The following is a 19,377-nucleotide window of genomic DNA, read 5'->3' on the forward strand; positions in this document are numbered from 1 at the left end:
TGCAAAATATGAATGACCATAATTTTCTTTCCTTTCCTATTTATGAATATTTTAATGAAAGAATTAAAGTCCATGCAATAATTGCTATACATTGCAATTTAACAAAACTCGTATTAAGTGAGCTCCATTAGTACATCAAAAATTCTAAAAATTCTAAAATAACGTCTTCGTTTTGAGTACGGAGGTACGATGGAATTTTTGGTCTTCTACAGAGCTTCCACGTGTCAGTACAGCTCGCTTTTCTTAATAAGTGCTCCGTGTTTCCAATTGTGATGCTTTGAGATGACGTTTCATTTTCGCGTATTGTTTGTGGGCAAATCGGGGTCAACCGTGAGGTTCACGGCCCTTTACATTGTTTTGTACCCTCGGTGTCTTCTATAGATGTGTTGATGTTAGTTATTCCATTTATTTTATGTATACGTTGTTGTGGCTTACAATTGCTTATGCTCTGTGTCGATATGATTTACAATAAGTCCATTCAATCACTAACGTTACTCTGATAATATTAATCTTATTTTGATCTTGCAAGTTTGTTCCGAAATTCTACTATTATCAACCAAATTTAATATCTTATCAATTCAAACTTATTGTATTTGTTGATGTTTTCGCTGGTTTTATTGCCGTTGTTGTTGTTGATGATGATGTTTCCGATTATGCGCAGAGAACAAGTTTTTAAGAGCACATGCTGTATTTAACAATTATCGTGTTCATACAGTATTTGTAATTCGCCGAAAGTTTTCTTAGCCAAGCTTAATCAGGTCAGTACAACTGTTTTCCAACAGTGTTTTAGTATTTTCAAAAAGTCACATATATGGAAATGAAATTAGATTCGTGTTTAAATAACACGTAACAAATATCCTCAAATCAAATAGCCACCAAATATACAATTCAAATATTGAACGCTGAAAGGACCTGACAGTCCAGAGATTTATCCAGTACGTGAGTCAGAGCACAAAATAATGGGCATGTTTTTGCTATAAACAAGTATATTGTTAAGCAATACAATTGATACTCGCAATCAAGTTAAGATGAGGAAAATGTGTTAAGTTGTTTGGTATATAAAGGATTTGAATTAGACACGTTAGCGAGTACAAATGCAAACTTCCACCAATGAGATCAATCAAGTTAATTCTTGAAGAATAGCTCCGTCTTAAGCTTTTTGTGATTGGGTTCAGAGTTTGTGAATGATACATGTTTTGAGTTGTCAATTAATTGAAACATAAAGCTCATGGATGTGACTGATTGCAAGTATTGATTCCCATAGCGATCGGACGTTGTTAATACGACGTCATTTCAAGCAATGATGTATTGATATATATTCCCTAGCACCGAGAAATATAAATTTAAGCTTTCGATCACTTTCAAGCAAATTTATAAGAATTATTGAACGTCCTTACACAATTGTTTGCGTGTGTTACTGGTTCATGTGTGGAATACTCCTAAAATGTCGTAGAAGTCAACAAGTTTATAAAGTACAAGTCTCACTTTTATGGTGCGTTAGATCAATTAAATTGGCGTCACTGATTCGAGAACAATAATGGTATTCGTTTGCTCACTTAAAGAATCGAGTTGAAGTTTAGTTGACTATATTTGTGTGCAATATGATTCTTGAGTGAAACGAATTTACTTTAATTGTATAAATACGAAAATAGCAATGCAGGTAAGAAATTAATTTATCGGCATCCACTTGCTGCTAGGCTACAAAGAGGTAGTGTTAAACGTACGATTATTATTAATCTGCACAGTTGGTATTTACAATGAATAAATCATGTGTACAATTCAGAAATTGTATATAAACATGTTTTTTACAAATAAACAAGTATTTTAAACAAAATATTTCCTCTCAACCTGAGTGTTAATGAAGATGCAAACTATGGAGGATCACAATTATATTTCTGTTTCTTTATATTTTTATCAAAGCAATAAGTTTATGGGATATTGTATATGTATATGTGCATATCAATAGACTGATCAAACGCTAGAATCGACGTCACTGCAGTTCATGTTATTCATGTTTATATATTAATTACAATATTTTAATGAAAAACCTTGCAAAACTTTTATATTATTGACCATCTAACCTATTCATATGTGTAGCTTATAGGATTATTATCTAATTATAACAAAATTGCACTGTTGAAAAATGATTAACATGAGTCGAAACTAACATAAAATATTTTGAACTTATTCCTTAACCGTTTACACTAACATGCAAGGCCATGCGCCTCAACCTTATAACTGCAATTCAAGAGGTTCATAGCAACGTTCTCATATAAGTGCTTAGAATATGTAATCTACTGCTTTCGAACTTCTGGGACAAATTTCTCTCTGAATTGTGAACATATCTAAATTAATACTCGACTGGGTTTGAATATTAGACCCATGGAGGAGATAATTATTTGTTTAGTTTAAACCTATTTAATTTAGCTCGATTGCATCGAAAGTCTAAGGCTTCTTTAAACACTCTCCGTTTCCTGGGCCTAGAACCAGAACTTGGAGTCTTTGGGGGAGATCTAAAGAACGCTCTCACGGTGGGGATGGAATCCGTGACCTCCCGGTTTTGTACAAAAATGCGCGTAAAACACGCAGTGGGCTGAATAAACATGATAAACGAAATCACTTTACGGTCGACACATTCAAAATTAATGGTTAAAACACATCAGTAACAAAGTGTTCTCCTCAAATTAAACGTGAGATGTTATATTAAACGAGGAATGAGAAAAAACAACAACAATTAATTACTATAGTTTTAATTAAAAACAATATTATGGTATCAAAAGCATATTGAAAACTAAAACCACAGTGCCATAATCAGCCGGTACCAGGCTGTGTACTGTTTTGCCAGGCTCATACTTATGATAAATTACATTCAATAAATTAGGGGTTGCTTCAAACCCAATGAGATGTCAATGTCGATGTAATTATTTTCCATCTGCCATTGTTATCGATGTACACTCAAATGATAACAGCCTTACGTTAAATGGACGATTCATAGATAAACTTGTTCATTCTTTACGTCGTGTCATCTATGGAGTAATATTTTCACCATGCAATCGTCTAAAACATCACTTGCTCTAACCAATATTACCAATTATGATCCTCTCTTCTCTGAGCGTGTGTGAGAGAGTTCAGAGCCAACAACTTCGAACATACGCTCTGTTCAAAATCATATTTAGACCGTTCCGGTAAGACGTGTCAATTATATGAACCGCGCTATGAGAAATTCGTACTTAATGCAAACGCGTAAATTATCGACACAGATTAGCATTTGACGTCCGCACATGCTATTCAAGGCCGACACCTTCCGCCAAAACCGGACCAACATACAAGTGTCGTCCATGGTTAGCCTGTTAGACATTTTATAACACCCATTGCAATTAGATCTAATATTTATCTTACTCTTATATATTTTGTATTTATTAAAACCGCTATTTGAAGTTGAAAAATTGAACAACATTCTCATTTGTAGTAGTGAAATATGTTCATAAAATTTTAGCTATTGACGTTGAATTGTATTTTTAGAATATGTATAGTCTCTTATAACTCAATTGTGAGTGGCATTTATGTACTATGTTTTAAAGCTATTTTATCTTTGTTTTACTAGGTACATGATGATGAGACTTCAATAAACTATCTTATCTTATCTTATCTGTGTTGACTGCACAGGGTTATCTAGGTCGATACTTGATGCACATGGAATAAACCCGCTGCGGCTTATATATTGTTGTCGGTAATTTATACGCCCTGAATAAACCCGCTGCGGCTTATATATTGTTGTCGGTAATTTATACGCCCTGAATAAACCCGGTGCGGCTTATATATTGTTGTCGGTAATTTATACGCCCTGTACAAGAACAAGTAGCATTTACTTATTGCTTTTTAGATAGAATGCTTTTGAATAAATACTCCATATTTCAATGGCGATCGTCATCAGACAATTTCTAACAATTCGTTGCGATAAAAACAATTAAAAGAACTTTCGATGAAGACGTTTCATATTTATCTTAGATTTATATTGTTGTAAATCATTTTGTAGCCCCTTCTACGAACTAGTTACATTAACTGATTGAGCTTAATTGAGAATGAATAAATAATGTAATTATTTTGACCACCGGATATTTCTTATTTAAAGAACAATCCCGTGCATATATGTGAGTTTGTATAAACTTCTACTGTCTCATGCATTTAGCGAGGGCTATCTCGCGAGGAAGTTCTTGAGTAACTAATTTCAATTGAGATATTTTACGTTCTGTTCAAGACACATCAATAGGCTCGTGATATATTGAAAAACTAATTTTTCTTGGAACATGATTGTTTGTACTAGCGCGGGATATTACCGTGATTTGCTCTGTTCATTTGCATTATTTTCCATCTGGCGATTGCAATGTGTATAATTGATACAATTGTTTTATTAATTTGTTTTCGTTATTGTTTTACGTGATAAGACATTGTGTATTAAAAAACCCAAACGGATTAAGTCCTGAACGTATTCCGTGCATACATATTTGGGCGACATATGTGTGTATTTAAATAAAATTTAGTGACATCCATGCGTTAAACAGTTGAATCTATTCAGATGCTTTTTGTATAATAACTAATAAAGAAGTATATTTTACAAACAAGGAACCTTCTTGTGTTTATTTAAATTATATTAAATGAAATCAATGCGTGAAATAGTTGATACCTTTCAGATGCCTTTCCATCATAACTTATTTAATAGTATGGTTTTCTAAACATGAAAGCTACTTATGTTGTGCACATTAAAAGAAGGTAATGCACGTATGTTAAAAATCATATCATTGTAAAATAAACATAACTAGGCGAAACAGTTTGGTTTGCAACACTCGACCGAATTGCGAATATGTAGGTCACCTGATTTTAAAACCCACCAATTCAGATATTGGTGTTTTGAGACAATACAAATTAATGTTTGCCTTTGTTAAATCGGTGTTAATATATAAAAAAAACTGCGTGCATGTGTGATAAATAACTAACTTACCTATACAGAAAACAATTTCACACTCCGAGACGATTTTCCGAATATGGTGTAGGTACCGAAACAACAATAATTGACTGTTAAAGAATGTTACGGTCATATTTAATAACTGATTTCTTATAGAGATTAGTTACCGATTTCCTATAGAAGCTAAGGAGAATATATTATATTATTTACGGAATAATATTACAGAAGAGCTTTCTCAAGAATTAATGTTTTTTATTTCAAATAAATCTTAAGGCACACTCTTATTAAACCAGACTTGATTACATAAGATAATTAAAGCATTTCATTAACTTGCATCACATCTGAGTAGTGGAAACATCTGTGCCTTTATTTGTCAATTTTATTTCCGTGATTATTTCACGCGAATCTACACCCACACCTCAATATCATTGTATCGTTGGTAGAATGATATATTAATAGAAAAAGTTCCCAATAAAGGTCTTGCTTGAAACATGAATGGTACGTCAGTAATTAGTCTCAACAAAATGATGAAATTGCGAGTATACAACAATAAAATGCCTGGCTTTCCTCCTTGTCGAAGAACACTCCCACTGTTTTGATCGAACCGATCGCTAAGCGGACGTCATATCCACCACGCAATGGCGATCAACATTCAAAATAACAATATATATACGGGACAAAAAAGTTTAAACAAACACTGTTTGTTTGTTCTTTTTTCACGAGATAAATCGTAAAATTATCAGAATCAGGTTGGATATATATGTATTACAAACAGGTGTTATTTGTTACGCGTGAAGAGTCCACACAGCAATTAGTTTGTGTATACAATTATTAAATATTTCTTTTGATTAGTTTTGAAAACACATTGTAAACTGATGCTGAATACACATTAAAATAAACCTTAATGTAATTTTTTATATAAACAAAATAACGTACATTTAAACTGCCCGATGGTCAATACAAAATTGTACCATGTGATCAAAATAATTAAGGTTTACAAATTCACATTCAGTCACATTCCACAGACGGTGCATGGTATGTCGCCGATTTGTCGTCGATTATAAGTAAGTCAGTTAGCTTATCAATGATGAATGTCAAGTTATGAACATTTGCTGTATTTACTGCTTTTTATAAACACCGTATTTCTACACTGAACATAGAGAAAACAACGGCGATTTATTCGGAAAATAACCCTCGTTATTAACCATGTTAAAGGATATTCAAACTGTTATCCTTCATTCTTGTCATCAAGAACGCATTCATAAGATCGAACTGAACGTATAATAAAGAAAAAGAAGCATTACTATATCAAAGTTTAGAAATGTGTTATTGAAGGTAACACACCCTTAGATACCAAGGGAGAGCGATCATGGAAAATCATATAAATACAGCGATTACTTCACATCGGTTTCCTCTATTGAACATAAAACATCCCATTTGATACTTATTGTAATATGTCTTCATTACATATTCTATTTATTAGGTTTATATTAGAGTCATATATAATGTACCTATTTTAATTGCTTTGATGTTATGGATCAAATGAGTTCCACCTGGTGATGAGTCATAAAAAGATTGTGCTGTTCTTCAGCAAGCAGCTGGCAAATGTAAAAATATATCTTTTTGTCATGTGTTTGTATTTCAAGCTCAACTACCTACCATTTTACGAAAACTAAGAAATCGTAGAGTCTGTTTTAGTGACTGTCATATATAAAACGAACTTCTAATGAGGAAGGTTTTTTGTACATTTTTGAGTACATAGCGTTAGTTTAACCCAGCATTAAGATTATAATCAAATGTATGAAAGCATCACAAGAGATCTGGTTTTAAACAAATTAACTAGTAGCAAGTGTATTTAGCATTTTTTTTTATCCTAAGGAACATCAACAGGTTTATGTAATTTCACCTGTCTTCAACATGATTTCTACACAATAAATATAGAGAATAAGAGGTTACTGCCTGATCGTTTTGTTGTATATTATGCAAGGCGTAGGCTTATGTAACGGCGGGGCTTACCAAGATGTAAGTCTTCTGTTGTGATTTTGAAGTCCTGGTCTGATATGTTTTCATTGTTTTTAGTTATTGTTTTATTTTAGCAATGACTTCCATATTAATTTAATTCAAATTTACAGTTCTTTCGTGCTGTCATCAAATGGCTTAGTAAACCCACTCAAATTAATGCCAAACTAGTTGGAAAAGTATTTGTATTACATAACGACTCACTCAAAAGATGTATGTTTATTGTTTTCCAAAGCAATTCTGTAGAAAATTTGTCAAACTGCAGCAGACCAAATATTTAACCTAAAAATAAAATTATTCTTCCTACTTCATTTAGTTTTATTATTAATTATGTTACAACTGTGTATTTAAAATAAAATTATTTAATACATGTTACATTGAGTTCTATTATTAATTGATAGCTATAGTGTTTTTATTGTTTCGATATTTTTTATTGTTTTATTTTATTTGTCTTTGTTTTTGTCTATTTATATTTGGTGCTGAAATTTTAACACGTCTTTTTACCTTTGACATTTGCATAGGCAGGCGTGTCTTTATCTTACATTACTTCACGAGCAATAACTAATTCTTTATATTTTGAAAGGTTTTTATATATAACCCTTTTTGTCTTTCTATGGATAAAATGTAATACATATTAATATCAATGGTTTGTTTTCATGAATCTGATTTAGTTGTACAATACAATATGACTTATTTGTTAAGTTTTAGTAGTATGATCTTATAAAACACATGGACTGATATATGAACTTCCTGTTTAACATGATATAAAAATGTAACATGCACCGTTAGATCAGGCAGATATCAATCTAGTTGTATAATAAAAGTCTTAATTATGCATTGGTTACTATAATTACAAATGTAATATACATATTTAGCGATTACAATTATAATCAATAACTGTGTTACGCATAATGATCAACTAACTATTGAACAGGTTATACAAATATATAATTTTATGTCGTATTTAAAAAATGTTTAAGCAAACGCCGAAAAAATACTTAAAATGTGTGTTTTAGTTAAGTATGATTTATTTCTAGTTTCCGAGTTTAGCGTGAAATACTTTGACGGGATTTCCTTCAGTTCCGAGAATAACGATAAATTACCACATAGCCAGCAGCATAAATAAATAGTTCCTTTGAGACCAATTGATAAAAAAGTCTACTAAATATGACAATAAAAGCTCTGTGGACAATCTGTGGAATCTGACCAATCTTTTCAATATATAATGAATGGATTCTATACGATCAATGGAATAACTTTGTGTAAGACATTTTACAATAAAAGAAGTAAGCATTGAACTATTGTATTTGTGTGCATGAGTTGGGATAAACGGACAGTTAATGTTGCTTGTATTAATAAGTTTAAATAATTGTTTATACACAATATAAAAACGTGATATTTCCCTAGGTTACATTCTTGTCGTCTCACCATCAACGTATGCTTGTTTGTAATTGAATTCGATGTATATGCTAGGGTAAGAATTACAACACATTCAGTATGCAGAGGAACACTGTAAATCGGTAAACATATAACCGTTTATTTGTATGTATATGATACACTCTGTTGAATAAAAAAACGGTTGTAGTTTATACATTTGTTCATTATGACTCTAACAAAATACAATTATGTTGCTCTGGTTTACATCAGACTTATTGTATTTTAACGGTGTGATTCGAATGGTGATGCATTGAGATAAAGTTGCATTTTCGCGTGTTGTTTGTGACTAAATCTGGGTGAAAGTAAGGTTCGTGCCCTTTCATATCATTGTAAACCCTCCATGCCTAGTACATATATTTTGATGACTCCAGATTAATGTATCTTTTCTTGAAGCTGCAATTTATTTTGTAATGTGTTGATTTGCAATTAGCTCATTGCATCATAGGAAGAACTTTGCACGAATAATATCAATCCTTCTGATCGCGCAACTTTCTCTCGAAATTCTACAATTAGCAATTCAATTGACTAAGTTATGAGTAGCATTGTATTTGTTGTTGCTTCTACTGCCGCAACAGTTGTTGTGTATGATGAATTACGCTTTTCCACATAGAACAAGGTTTTAAGAACACATATTGTATTTAATTGTTTTTTTATACGGTAATGATTCATTCAACTGAAGATAAATTAGCCTAGCTAAAGCATGTCACAACGCTATTTTTTACATCAGTTGTGAAGGATTTAAAAATAGAAACATATCTGGAAACGAAAGTCGATTCAGGCCCCGTTTTCACAAAACGATTTTGCAATCGAAAATCGATTTTTACTGACATCGATTTTCATTTTTGTATATCAACTACAATGGAAATCCATTTTCAATGACAAGCAAAATCGATTTTCGATTGCAAAAATGCAGTGTGAACACGGGGCCTGGTTAAAATTAAACCTAGCGAATATAATGAGAAACCGACTTTGACGTGTAACGATTAAACGTGTAAAGGACCTGACAGGGCTTATATTCTTCCAGTACGTAGCCAGAGAAAAAAATCGTCATGTTTTGAACATTTTGGTACAAACAAATGCATCGTTAAGTTATAAAATTCCAAATCAAGTGTAGATGAGAAAACGTGTCAAATGGTTTGGTACATTTAGTATATGTTTTAGCTGTATACGATAGTCTCATTTTGTTTCTCCTAACAAGAAGATATATATATAACCCTATCAATGACAAACGGCTTTAAAAGCTCTTCAGAGCTTGTGTTTTATCATGTTTAAAACCCCGACTTTATAAATAAATATTACTTGACTTGACTTGACTTGAACCGTCCAAAAATTACAAATAAATCAACTTAATTATTTCTGAATAGCTTCATCCTAATTTTCCAGAGTTTGGGTTAGATTTTATGAATGCCATTCAGTCGTCAATGAGTGAAAAAATATAGTCCATTAATATTACTGATTGCAAGTTGTTTTTCCTATAGCAACCGGCCGTTGTTTAGACGACGTCATTTCGAGCAATGATGTATTGATATATATTGCCTAACGCCGAGAAATATAAGATGAGGCGTTCGATCACTTTCAAGTGAATAGGAAATTTATCCGAATAATCGAACGTATCACATCACATCAACATTTGTTAGCATTGGACTTATTTTGAACACTATTAAAGGGACCTTTACACAGATTTTGGCATGTATTGAAGTTTGTCATTACATGCTTTATATTGATAAATGTAAACATTGGATCTAAAAAGCTCCAGTAAAAAACAATAATAAAATTAAAGTAAGAAAAAAAAGTAACCCTCAACTGGGCTCGAACCACTGACCCCTGGAGTAAAAGTCTAAAGCGTAGACCACTCGGCCATCCATGATCTTACAATGAGTGATGTATTTTGTACTTTATTTAAGTAATCCTCGTAGTTTCACAAAATAATGCGAAAACAACAGAACTCTCTTAATTATTCAATCGTTTCGCGTTGCAACGCTTTATAATTTTAAGTTTTTTAAATCGTCAAAAGATTCATATAATGGGTTTTGTAGAGCATGGTAAATAATCCGTATTACTGTTTCCTCACACATATCATAACTACAAAGAAAATTTGCTTATCTGAAACAATTGATTTAATTTTGTCAATTTACAAAAACGTGAAAAGGCCCCTTTTAAAATTCTAAGAAGTTGACCAAAGTTTTGAATGTGTACGCATTAAAGACGAGAATAACAGTAGTCGCACCGTTCGTCTGTGGCTGTGATGGTAAACGATTGCGTACGTGATTCCCACCAGATTAATTTTCCGGTATATTTTTAATTTCTTTGATGATTTTAATGTAACCTCCAATACATATTGCATATTGGAAACATCCGTTGAGTCGATGAAATAGTTTTTTCTATCCACGGCCTTAAAAAGCAATACACAATATATTTGTCTTGCCCTGTGATGGTGCGTTAGATCAATTTAACAATCGTCATTGATTCGTGAACAACGTCGTTATTAGTTTGCTCACGTGAAAAGTGCAGTTGACTTCATTTTTGTACAATATGATTATTGAATGATAAGAATTAACTTAAATGGTATACATATATAATATCACAACAGGTAATAAATAACACATTAACATTCATATCCATATCATAAGACGGATCAAACTCTATGTTTCACGTCACTGCAGTTATTTATGTGTTTATGTTAATTAAACATAATTTAATGGAAAACCTTGTCAAACTTTTTTATTATTGACTATATGCACTCGTCATATATGTAAGCGTGTAAGAGTTATTATCTGTTTTAACAAAGGCGCGTTGTAGAAAATTACTTAGAATGAGTCGTATCAAACATACATTTGTTTTCCTTTACCGTTTGAATTTAAATTTAAGGCCATAAACTGAATTGTCTGTTAATTTGCATCTAAAACTGAGAACTGCAATTCAAGAGGGTTGTATGAAATTTCCTCAACGATTCGGGAATTTCTTGAAATGACTTTTCAATTACGGACTTCTCAAAATGCATGATTTCTTCAGGAATTCAACGTAACGCACCCCCCCCCCCCCGAATTGTATTCAGTCATTTCATGAAAATGCTCAAACGACTTCAAATATATTCACATGTGTTAACTGCTTGATTAAGTGCATGAAACTAAACTTGTAACATTTATTTATTTAAAAAATGTACATCTTTGAAAACTAGCATCAATATGAACACAAACAAGGTATTTCACGCTGTTGTCATATTTCATAAAGAGACAAAAGAAGAAATTCCACATAAACATATCTCATATCTCTTCTCCAGGAACAAATTGTTAACTGCCTAAATTTATAGCTTTAATAAGATGGTTATAATTACATTTGAACAATCTAACTTTACTTCTGAATTACGAAATGGATACATGTAAGTAAGACAAATAATACATAATGGTACATGAATGTTTGATACACATTTCAATCATCAAGGCATTATTCCAAGCTCACTCTTGTTATCTACCTCCGCTTGCAATTTATTTGTTTTGAAAAGTCAGACTGCATTGGCATCTGCTACAACAAAGTCTCTGGGCATTAAAACATGCACCACAATGTCTGTAAAATTTTCTTCCCAATGCTATAGTCGCAATAAAAGGATCAAAGATCACCATGAACAGTCTGTCTGACAGCTTATAGTTTTTTTTCTGTGTAAATATCCAAATCGGTAAGAATACGTTACGCACAGATGTCAAAATGGTTCCTGGAACACTTTAAACACGTGACCTCACATCATTCTGTACATGTCATTTTCATTTCGGCAAACAATAACACCAACAATCTTTCAAGGTCATCTATGTCTGTGTCAACTACTAAACTTCATCCCAAATTTTGCCTGCCTTAAGTTTTACACGGGTACATGTGAACATTATTGGGTCTTGAGACAATTTGGGCTGTCTTGCTATTAGAAATTGTTCATAGGTTGTAAGGCGGTAGCAGCAGTTATATTTGGAATATGTTGATTGTTAGCGGTAGTTGGCGGTGGCTGGTTGTTGGTAGTAGTTTGCGGTGACTGGTTAGCAGAAGAAGTAGTCGGCGTTGGCTGGTTGTTGGTAGTAGGTTGCGGTGACTGATTAGCAGAAAAAGGAGTCGGCGGTGGCTGGTTGTTGGTAGTAGTTTGCGGTGACTGGTTAGCAGAAGAAGTAGTCGGCGGTGGCTGGTTGTTGGTAGTAGTTTGCGGTGACTGGTTAGCAGAAGAAGTAGTCGGCGGTGGCTGGTTGTTGGTAGTGGTTTGCGGTGACTGGTTAGCAGAAGAAGTAGTCGGCGGTGGCTGGTTGTTGGTAGTAGTTTGCGGTGACTGGTTAGCAGAAGACATAGTCGTCGCTGTCTGGTTGTTGGCAGTGGTTTGCGGTGACTGGTAAGCAGAAAACATAGTCGGCGCTGGCTGGTTGTTGGCAGTGGTTTGCGGTGACTGGTTAGCATGGTATCAGTTGAGGATTTACCCAGCGCAATTCGATCATCTTCAGTTATATATAATATATATTTTGTTTTAGTAAACATACTGACAAAAAAATCGACGAAAATTTAAAAATGAACCCATCTCATTTGCAATATTTTAAATAAGAAAATATACGTCCTGTGTTTAATTTTTTTTCTTGAAAAGTCCTTCAAGAATATCAGCTGACCGAAGAACAACTTTTATAGGGATTGGTCGATTCCAGCATGATGGAAAAAAATGCCTCTCATACTCTTATGAACAAGATAACCGGTTATCATTGTTATAACCATTATTATAAATACGTGGTCACATAATTTATCTGTAGAATTTTATAATCTTATGTTTTGGTTTTCATACCTAACTCTATATACCATGAAATAATCCAAGCTGACAAAAACAAAGTCATCAGCAATTCATACTGTCAGATTAAGTTGGATTAAGTTTTGAACAATTTAAGCATTGAAACGGGAATTGTAAGAAAGCCATTTGTAACAAATATCAGGACTATTTAGCACCTCAAGAAGTTTGATTAACATCTAATTTATTTTATTGGAGAGAAAAACAGGTTTGCTTATTCAGTTCATCATCATGGACCGTGAAGAAGATCTTCTGTAGAAGGCAAACATGAATCACTAATGATTATAGCACTAATCATTTTTATCAAAGGATGTGCAATTCAAATCAAATTTGTGGGGTATATAGCAGCAAATACTGAAATATTATTATTTACCGTAAAATGACATACGGCAAAAATTGTTTTGATAAAATTTGAAGAAGAAGTCTGTACATAGCAACAACACTAGTTGAAGTGGAGTTGTACAAGCTGTTATATAAAAATGAACTAAGTTAGAAGGCAGTTGCACCCAATGTATATACGAATACATTATATACATGTATTGAAAACCTGTAAATACTGACCTTATTTCTTTTAACATCATGCCCATGTGTAAAGTATTATTGATGTTCTTGATTGATTGAGCACACGATCTTTATTAATCAGACTGAAAATCTATGAGCTAGATCATTATCAGATGGTCAAATAAATATGTATAGCTATGTCAAAGATCTCCATCGGATATTAAAAATTAGAATGTATAGCTTTGAAGTAGATCTTCATTAATGTTCTACACAGAAAGCAAAGTCATGCGCCAAGTCTTCGTCATGATTCCTATCTATTCCCATAAACTGCTTATGTGTGAAACATAATGCAAAGTTATGCGTTTAGTTTTCATCTTATGTTTATTTCTAAATCATAGATATTTTTAGATCAAAATGTCAATCAGTCATGCAACTATAAATGCAAAGGAAATCGCTTTGTCGTTATCAGTGTTTCCAATCTGAAAGGTGTGTGTACGATCTGCATCAGAAGTGCATATCAGAATGCACAGCTATGCATAACAAATGTTACAATCATAATTCATAAATTTGGAAAAATAAATCTTCCTCAGATGTAAAGTAATCATACTGCATACCTCTAAGCTAGATATGTATCAGATGTTAACAACGGATTGCATCGCTTTTATGCGTTTTTTATGACATTTTGATTAAGATATGCCCCATAGCTAATCATTTTCATTCTAATATCAAAGATCTAGTGTAGATCTAGTGCATACCTTTTAATTCTAATGAACTTTAAATATCTTATGAAGATTAAGTGCATAGATTTACATTCGATACCCAATACATGATCAGCGAATATCTGCTGGTGATGGTACATCTAACAGTAAACTGCAATCATCTTCAAGGTCAATAGTTACATTTTAAACACGTACACGGATGCTTGAAAATTTCCCGATGAAGTAAACACATTATAATTGCCATCGGTCACTATAATAGATGTTTTCTTGAATCCTGTTCCCAAACGGTAATAGTGGTTCACCCAGACACACCGCTGATAAGCAGCTAAAGTAGAATTTTACGTCTGGTGTGCGTGTGTATGAGCGTGCGTGCTGGCGTACGTGCTAGCGTGCGTGCGTGTTTGTGTGTATGTGAGTCAGATTGTGCGATGGACCGGAGTAGACACGAAAAACTGAGAGGCAGGTGTTATCAAAGTATTTTATCAGAACCCACATTGTGAGGCATCTTTTGTGGATATTTGTTTTGAATTGTCTGACAGTAAATGGGGTACGTTATTGAAACATGTTTGTTGTAATACCAGCTGGCTAAATCAATTAAGTGAGCCTTCATTAATCAATCTTAAACGGTTAATGTGTTTGCACTTTTCAAAATAATTGTTTTATAGTATTACATTTACTACAAATCAGTATGGCTGTTAAAACCCATTCTTTTATTGTTAATTGAAACGTTTGAAAACAAATAAAATAAGAAATGATCTTAATTGATTTCAATATATTTTTGTACATCCCATTTAAATGATCGAAGTTAAGTTAAATATAAGCTGACAATTTAAATTTAGAAGTATGGAAAGTACTATTTGGTGCTTTGAATAGCGATATTTATTAGAAATATTTGTTTGTTAAAGAAATAATCAGTTCCGTTGATGTTTCGCTATTTACTATTCAATAGGTTATTTCTTGTAAATGAATAAATAGTTATATTGTTGAATGATCAAAGCTTTAGCACTACACGTGTATGCTGCACAGCCGTTTATCACGGACGCCCCCTGTTTGGGGTGCAAGAATAACTGAGACAATGCCACTTCCGATGTGGCGCTAAGGACCTATGTTTTGAACATTCACGTTTAAAACTACAGGGTGAGTAGGTTTTATATGTGTGTTTTTTTCAACATAGTTCGCATTATTTAAAACATCAAGCAATGTAGTGCGATTCAGACAAGTTTAATTGATCACAGATCACAGGTGGTTAGCGTGTGTTATAGTTATATATAGTTATAATCTGAGTATTTTTCATTCAAAATGATGTTTTTACTAATTAAGATTGTAACCACACGCTAGCCACCTGTGTCACAAATGTACAGAAAAATACAATCACAACCCATTTGGAAACGTGTAGACCTTTATTACTTTTGGCATGTTAGAATTGTTAAAAGCAAATCGATGCATTTTGTCTATGTGACGATTGATTTGAACATGGACAGGATGTTGCATGCAGAAAAAACATTGGCTTCTTGCCGGTCTGATGGATAGTTTTGCATTTTACTTTAAGAGATATCCAATGCCAAGGGGATGGCGCTAAGAACAAGAGGTGGCGCCTAAGGACAAGTTTAGCTGTTGTTTTGTGAAACATTCTATATAACGGTTTGTACGTATGTTTTTCCAGAACTTATGTTTGTAAGTTGACTACTTAAATTTTCAAATATATAAGCACATTTGAGTCGCGTACGTGTTGAAACATAAATTTAAGCAGAACAAGTTGTTTTGTTATAATGCCTTGCTGTTTCAACGTTCATCTTTTTAAGATAAAATAAAATGCGTTGAAAAACGTTCAATAAAAGGCTGTTTGCATATGTTCGATATCTATTATTGATCCGCTACGGTGTTATAACTCGTATTAGCCCTCCGTTAAACGTTGACTACTGAAAAAAGGTAAGCATCGCATGCATACAAGACACTATTATCATCCAATACAGTCGAAATTCAGTCAAGCATGGCAAATGTTGTATAGCTCATTTACATATGGATAAAATGAAAGTAAATGTTCTTGGAATGAGGGCAATCAACAAGCACATTTTATAAGTTAATACATCCATGTTCTTTTTACATGAATATTGAGTACAGAAACGTATAATCGGTCAACATTAAAACCTGGATCGCTCACTTATGCTCGTGGCTAATGTTCGAGCTGCATTTGTATTTAACGCTTAAATACAATGTTTTATATCCCATTTATCGTGTCACTGGTATTATATGGCCGTGTTTTTTGCAAATTGGAGTTTTAATGAAATGACAAGGAAAAGCTGGACCCTTGATTCACGGAAAAGATATAAAATTGAGCGAGACAATTTCCACTAAGCAACCCTGAAAGAACCCGTGTATTAAACGCATTGCCACAAGTACTCCACATAACAGATTTATAACTATATTCAATTCAATAGATTGATGTCACTAATTGTACGACAACGCGGTTCGCCATTTGTAGCAAAGATAATGCAGTCTAGAAAATTATACTTTATGTCAGATGGGAAATTAAAATTCATTATTTGATGAAACGTACCTATACACAGAACACAAATTCGAGAGCTCAAATTTAGTGACGTCTTTCGCGGAAGGTGATGCAACCTCTGAAATGGGTAGCATATCGGCCATTGAAATAGATAAAACGTTTTAGGAATTCAGGACAGATGAATATACGTAAACTTGTCTAATGCAATATGTCATGACACGACAGGATGCGTAAGAGAAAACATGTATATGTTGTCCTCTATGGCCTAGAAGCTTCCATACGTTATATATCCCTTATTCTCATATTATCGACCCTCCTCATCGTATCGAGTCTTTGACGAAACCCCCTCAAGAAGTGCTGGAAAGTAAATGTTTTCCATTTTAAAGTATTAATTTATTTGCTGTTTATTAATGACTATTACCATGATCTTTCTCATGGTTTCCGGTTTTCATTTGAAAGTAGGTCATGTTTATTATGATTACACATAATTGTATTAGCTAATTTTTTGGTTTATAAGTAGGTTTATCAAAATAATGTTGTATAAGCCGTTTTTTTTGGGAAATAAATAATTAGGAAAACATGAAGAAGAGTTTTGTTGTTCCATTAAGAAACTATGTATAGTAAAAGAACATGCGCATAGTAACAAACCTTTGCAAATATCAGAAGGGCCGAAATTATGAGAAACGGTGTACATGATACTGATTACTTCATCGAGTTTTGTTTTTGTCTCGCCGATAGTTTTGCAAAACATTAGCGATTTTAAAGCAGTTTTTGTTGTTATGTTCATCAATACACATTAAAATATAGATCGACGTATTAAATATGTATTTTTTTCAATCTCTTCACTTAAAATAATTAGATTTTCAGGGACGATACATTCCCTGAAATTGGTATTTTTGGTTTACTAAAGGTTTCTTCTTATCAAAAATCCAGTTTAGGCGGAATGTGTTATCCCGGATTAGCCTGTGCGGATTGCACAGGCTAATCTGAGGCGACACTTTACGCACAAGCATTAAATCCCCCTTTTTCACAGAGCACGGCTCATATATTAACTGCGTGTTAACGATACTGTATATATGTGATTTTTTTTCTAACTTTGGTTTACTTTATTTATGCTCGTAGTTTTGTCACTAAATAGTGACACGGTAAAACGTGTTACCTTATTGCGGTATAAAATTCTTGTTTGCGTAGACCTAAAATATAAATATTTGACTCTATATGAAGGACTTTGCGACACTCAAAGGCTCGACATCTTAACTTTGTTAATCTTATGGACTTGTTTACGCCATTCTTAACAAATCGATATAAAACACCAAACAATAACGACATATAACATGTGTAAGAGTGTTTGCGAAACAGACGGACATGTACATCAATGTAAAACAATCGTTTCGATGTCATTAGACAATAAATAAAATGTACAATAATAACAGATGGCGTCTACGTTCATGGTCATTCAAAATCATCTTTGCCAAGTTACAACGAAAACTTATTTAAGCAGATAAAAATTACGTTAACACCGTGGTCTCAATTCGTTAATGTTATTTAACCGTTAATCACTTACAAGTAATTTCAGTAAATTCTTTCTACATATTAAAATTGTATGCACGTGCACGTTATCAGTGTAAATTAGAACTTTGTTTTACCAATGAACAGTTTCAAGTTTCTAACATTAGACGTGTTATTTAGTTCTCAAATGTACATAAGGGTTAAATACATCTTGTAGAAAAATAAACAAACGTGCTGATGGTAAACATTTCTAAGATGTCTTCAAGAGGATCTTTCTTCAGTTGAAAATATTGATCGCTTCAGTGTTAAATGGCTATCTTCACGCCTGTTTTAGAAGTGCAATTTTTGGATGTAAAACATGAATTTCATATGCGTTATTCGGTGTTTACGAAAACTTTGTACGGAACCCAAAATGTACGTATCATGATTTAGATATAAAATATCTTTAAAACAATAACTTCAATCTCCAGTTTGACGTGAGCCTTGGGACCTTCAGGCGGCTTGCCATTTAGGTGAACTTACAATGTGCACATTGTCTGTATGCGCTTTTAGCCAGGTTATATACATACTTTCAGCGATTAAACAAGATGTGTTGATGGTCAGCCTTATCCGATTATTTACTCTAGAACATTCTGTCGAGATGGATCACTAAGTAAATGAAATGATAAAAACTAATGAATTTTAGATGATTAACACTTCCGTAAGCATTCCAGATAAAAATGCATTGAATTTCAAGATTCGTTTCAGTCTTCTTTAACGAGAGTAATTGTATTATAAGACACTTGATAACACTCAAACGATTAAGTACAATTATCATCCACAGCAAGTACAGATCATTCACACTTCTAGTTTTGGTATGTTCATGTGCGGTGTATCGAACTATAATTATATAAATTATGTATTGTTACTTGTAAATACCAAT

The 19,377-nt window shown here is 33.0% G+C and overlaps 1 protein-coding gene across 1 annotated transcript in view; it reads right to left on the bottom strand.

Annotated features, from left to right (window-relative positions):
* Positions 1-12,329: 12,329 nt before the first annotated feature.
* LOC127864544 (mucin-2-like) overlaps positions 12,330-19,377 on the bottom strand; it is a 30,200-nt gene continuing 23,152 nt past the window's right edge. The window contains exon 3 of the mRNA XM_052404232.1: positions 12,330-12,836. Within this exon, the coding sequence (XP_052260192.1) occupies positions 12,330-12,836 (507 nt within the window). The remainder of the gene's footprint in view (positions 12,837-19,377) is intronic.

Source organism: Dreissena polymorpha, chromosome 1, assembly GCF_020536995.1.
Source record: "Dreissena polymorpha isolate Duluth1 chromosome 1, UMN_Dpol_1.0, whole genome shotgun sequence".
Lineage (NCBI taxonomy): Eukaryota > Metazoa > Mollusca > Bivalvia > Myida > Dreissenidae > Dreissena > Dreissena polymorpha.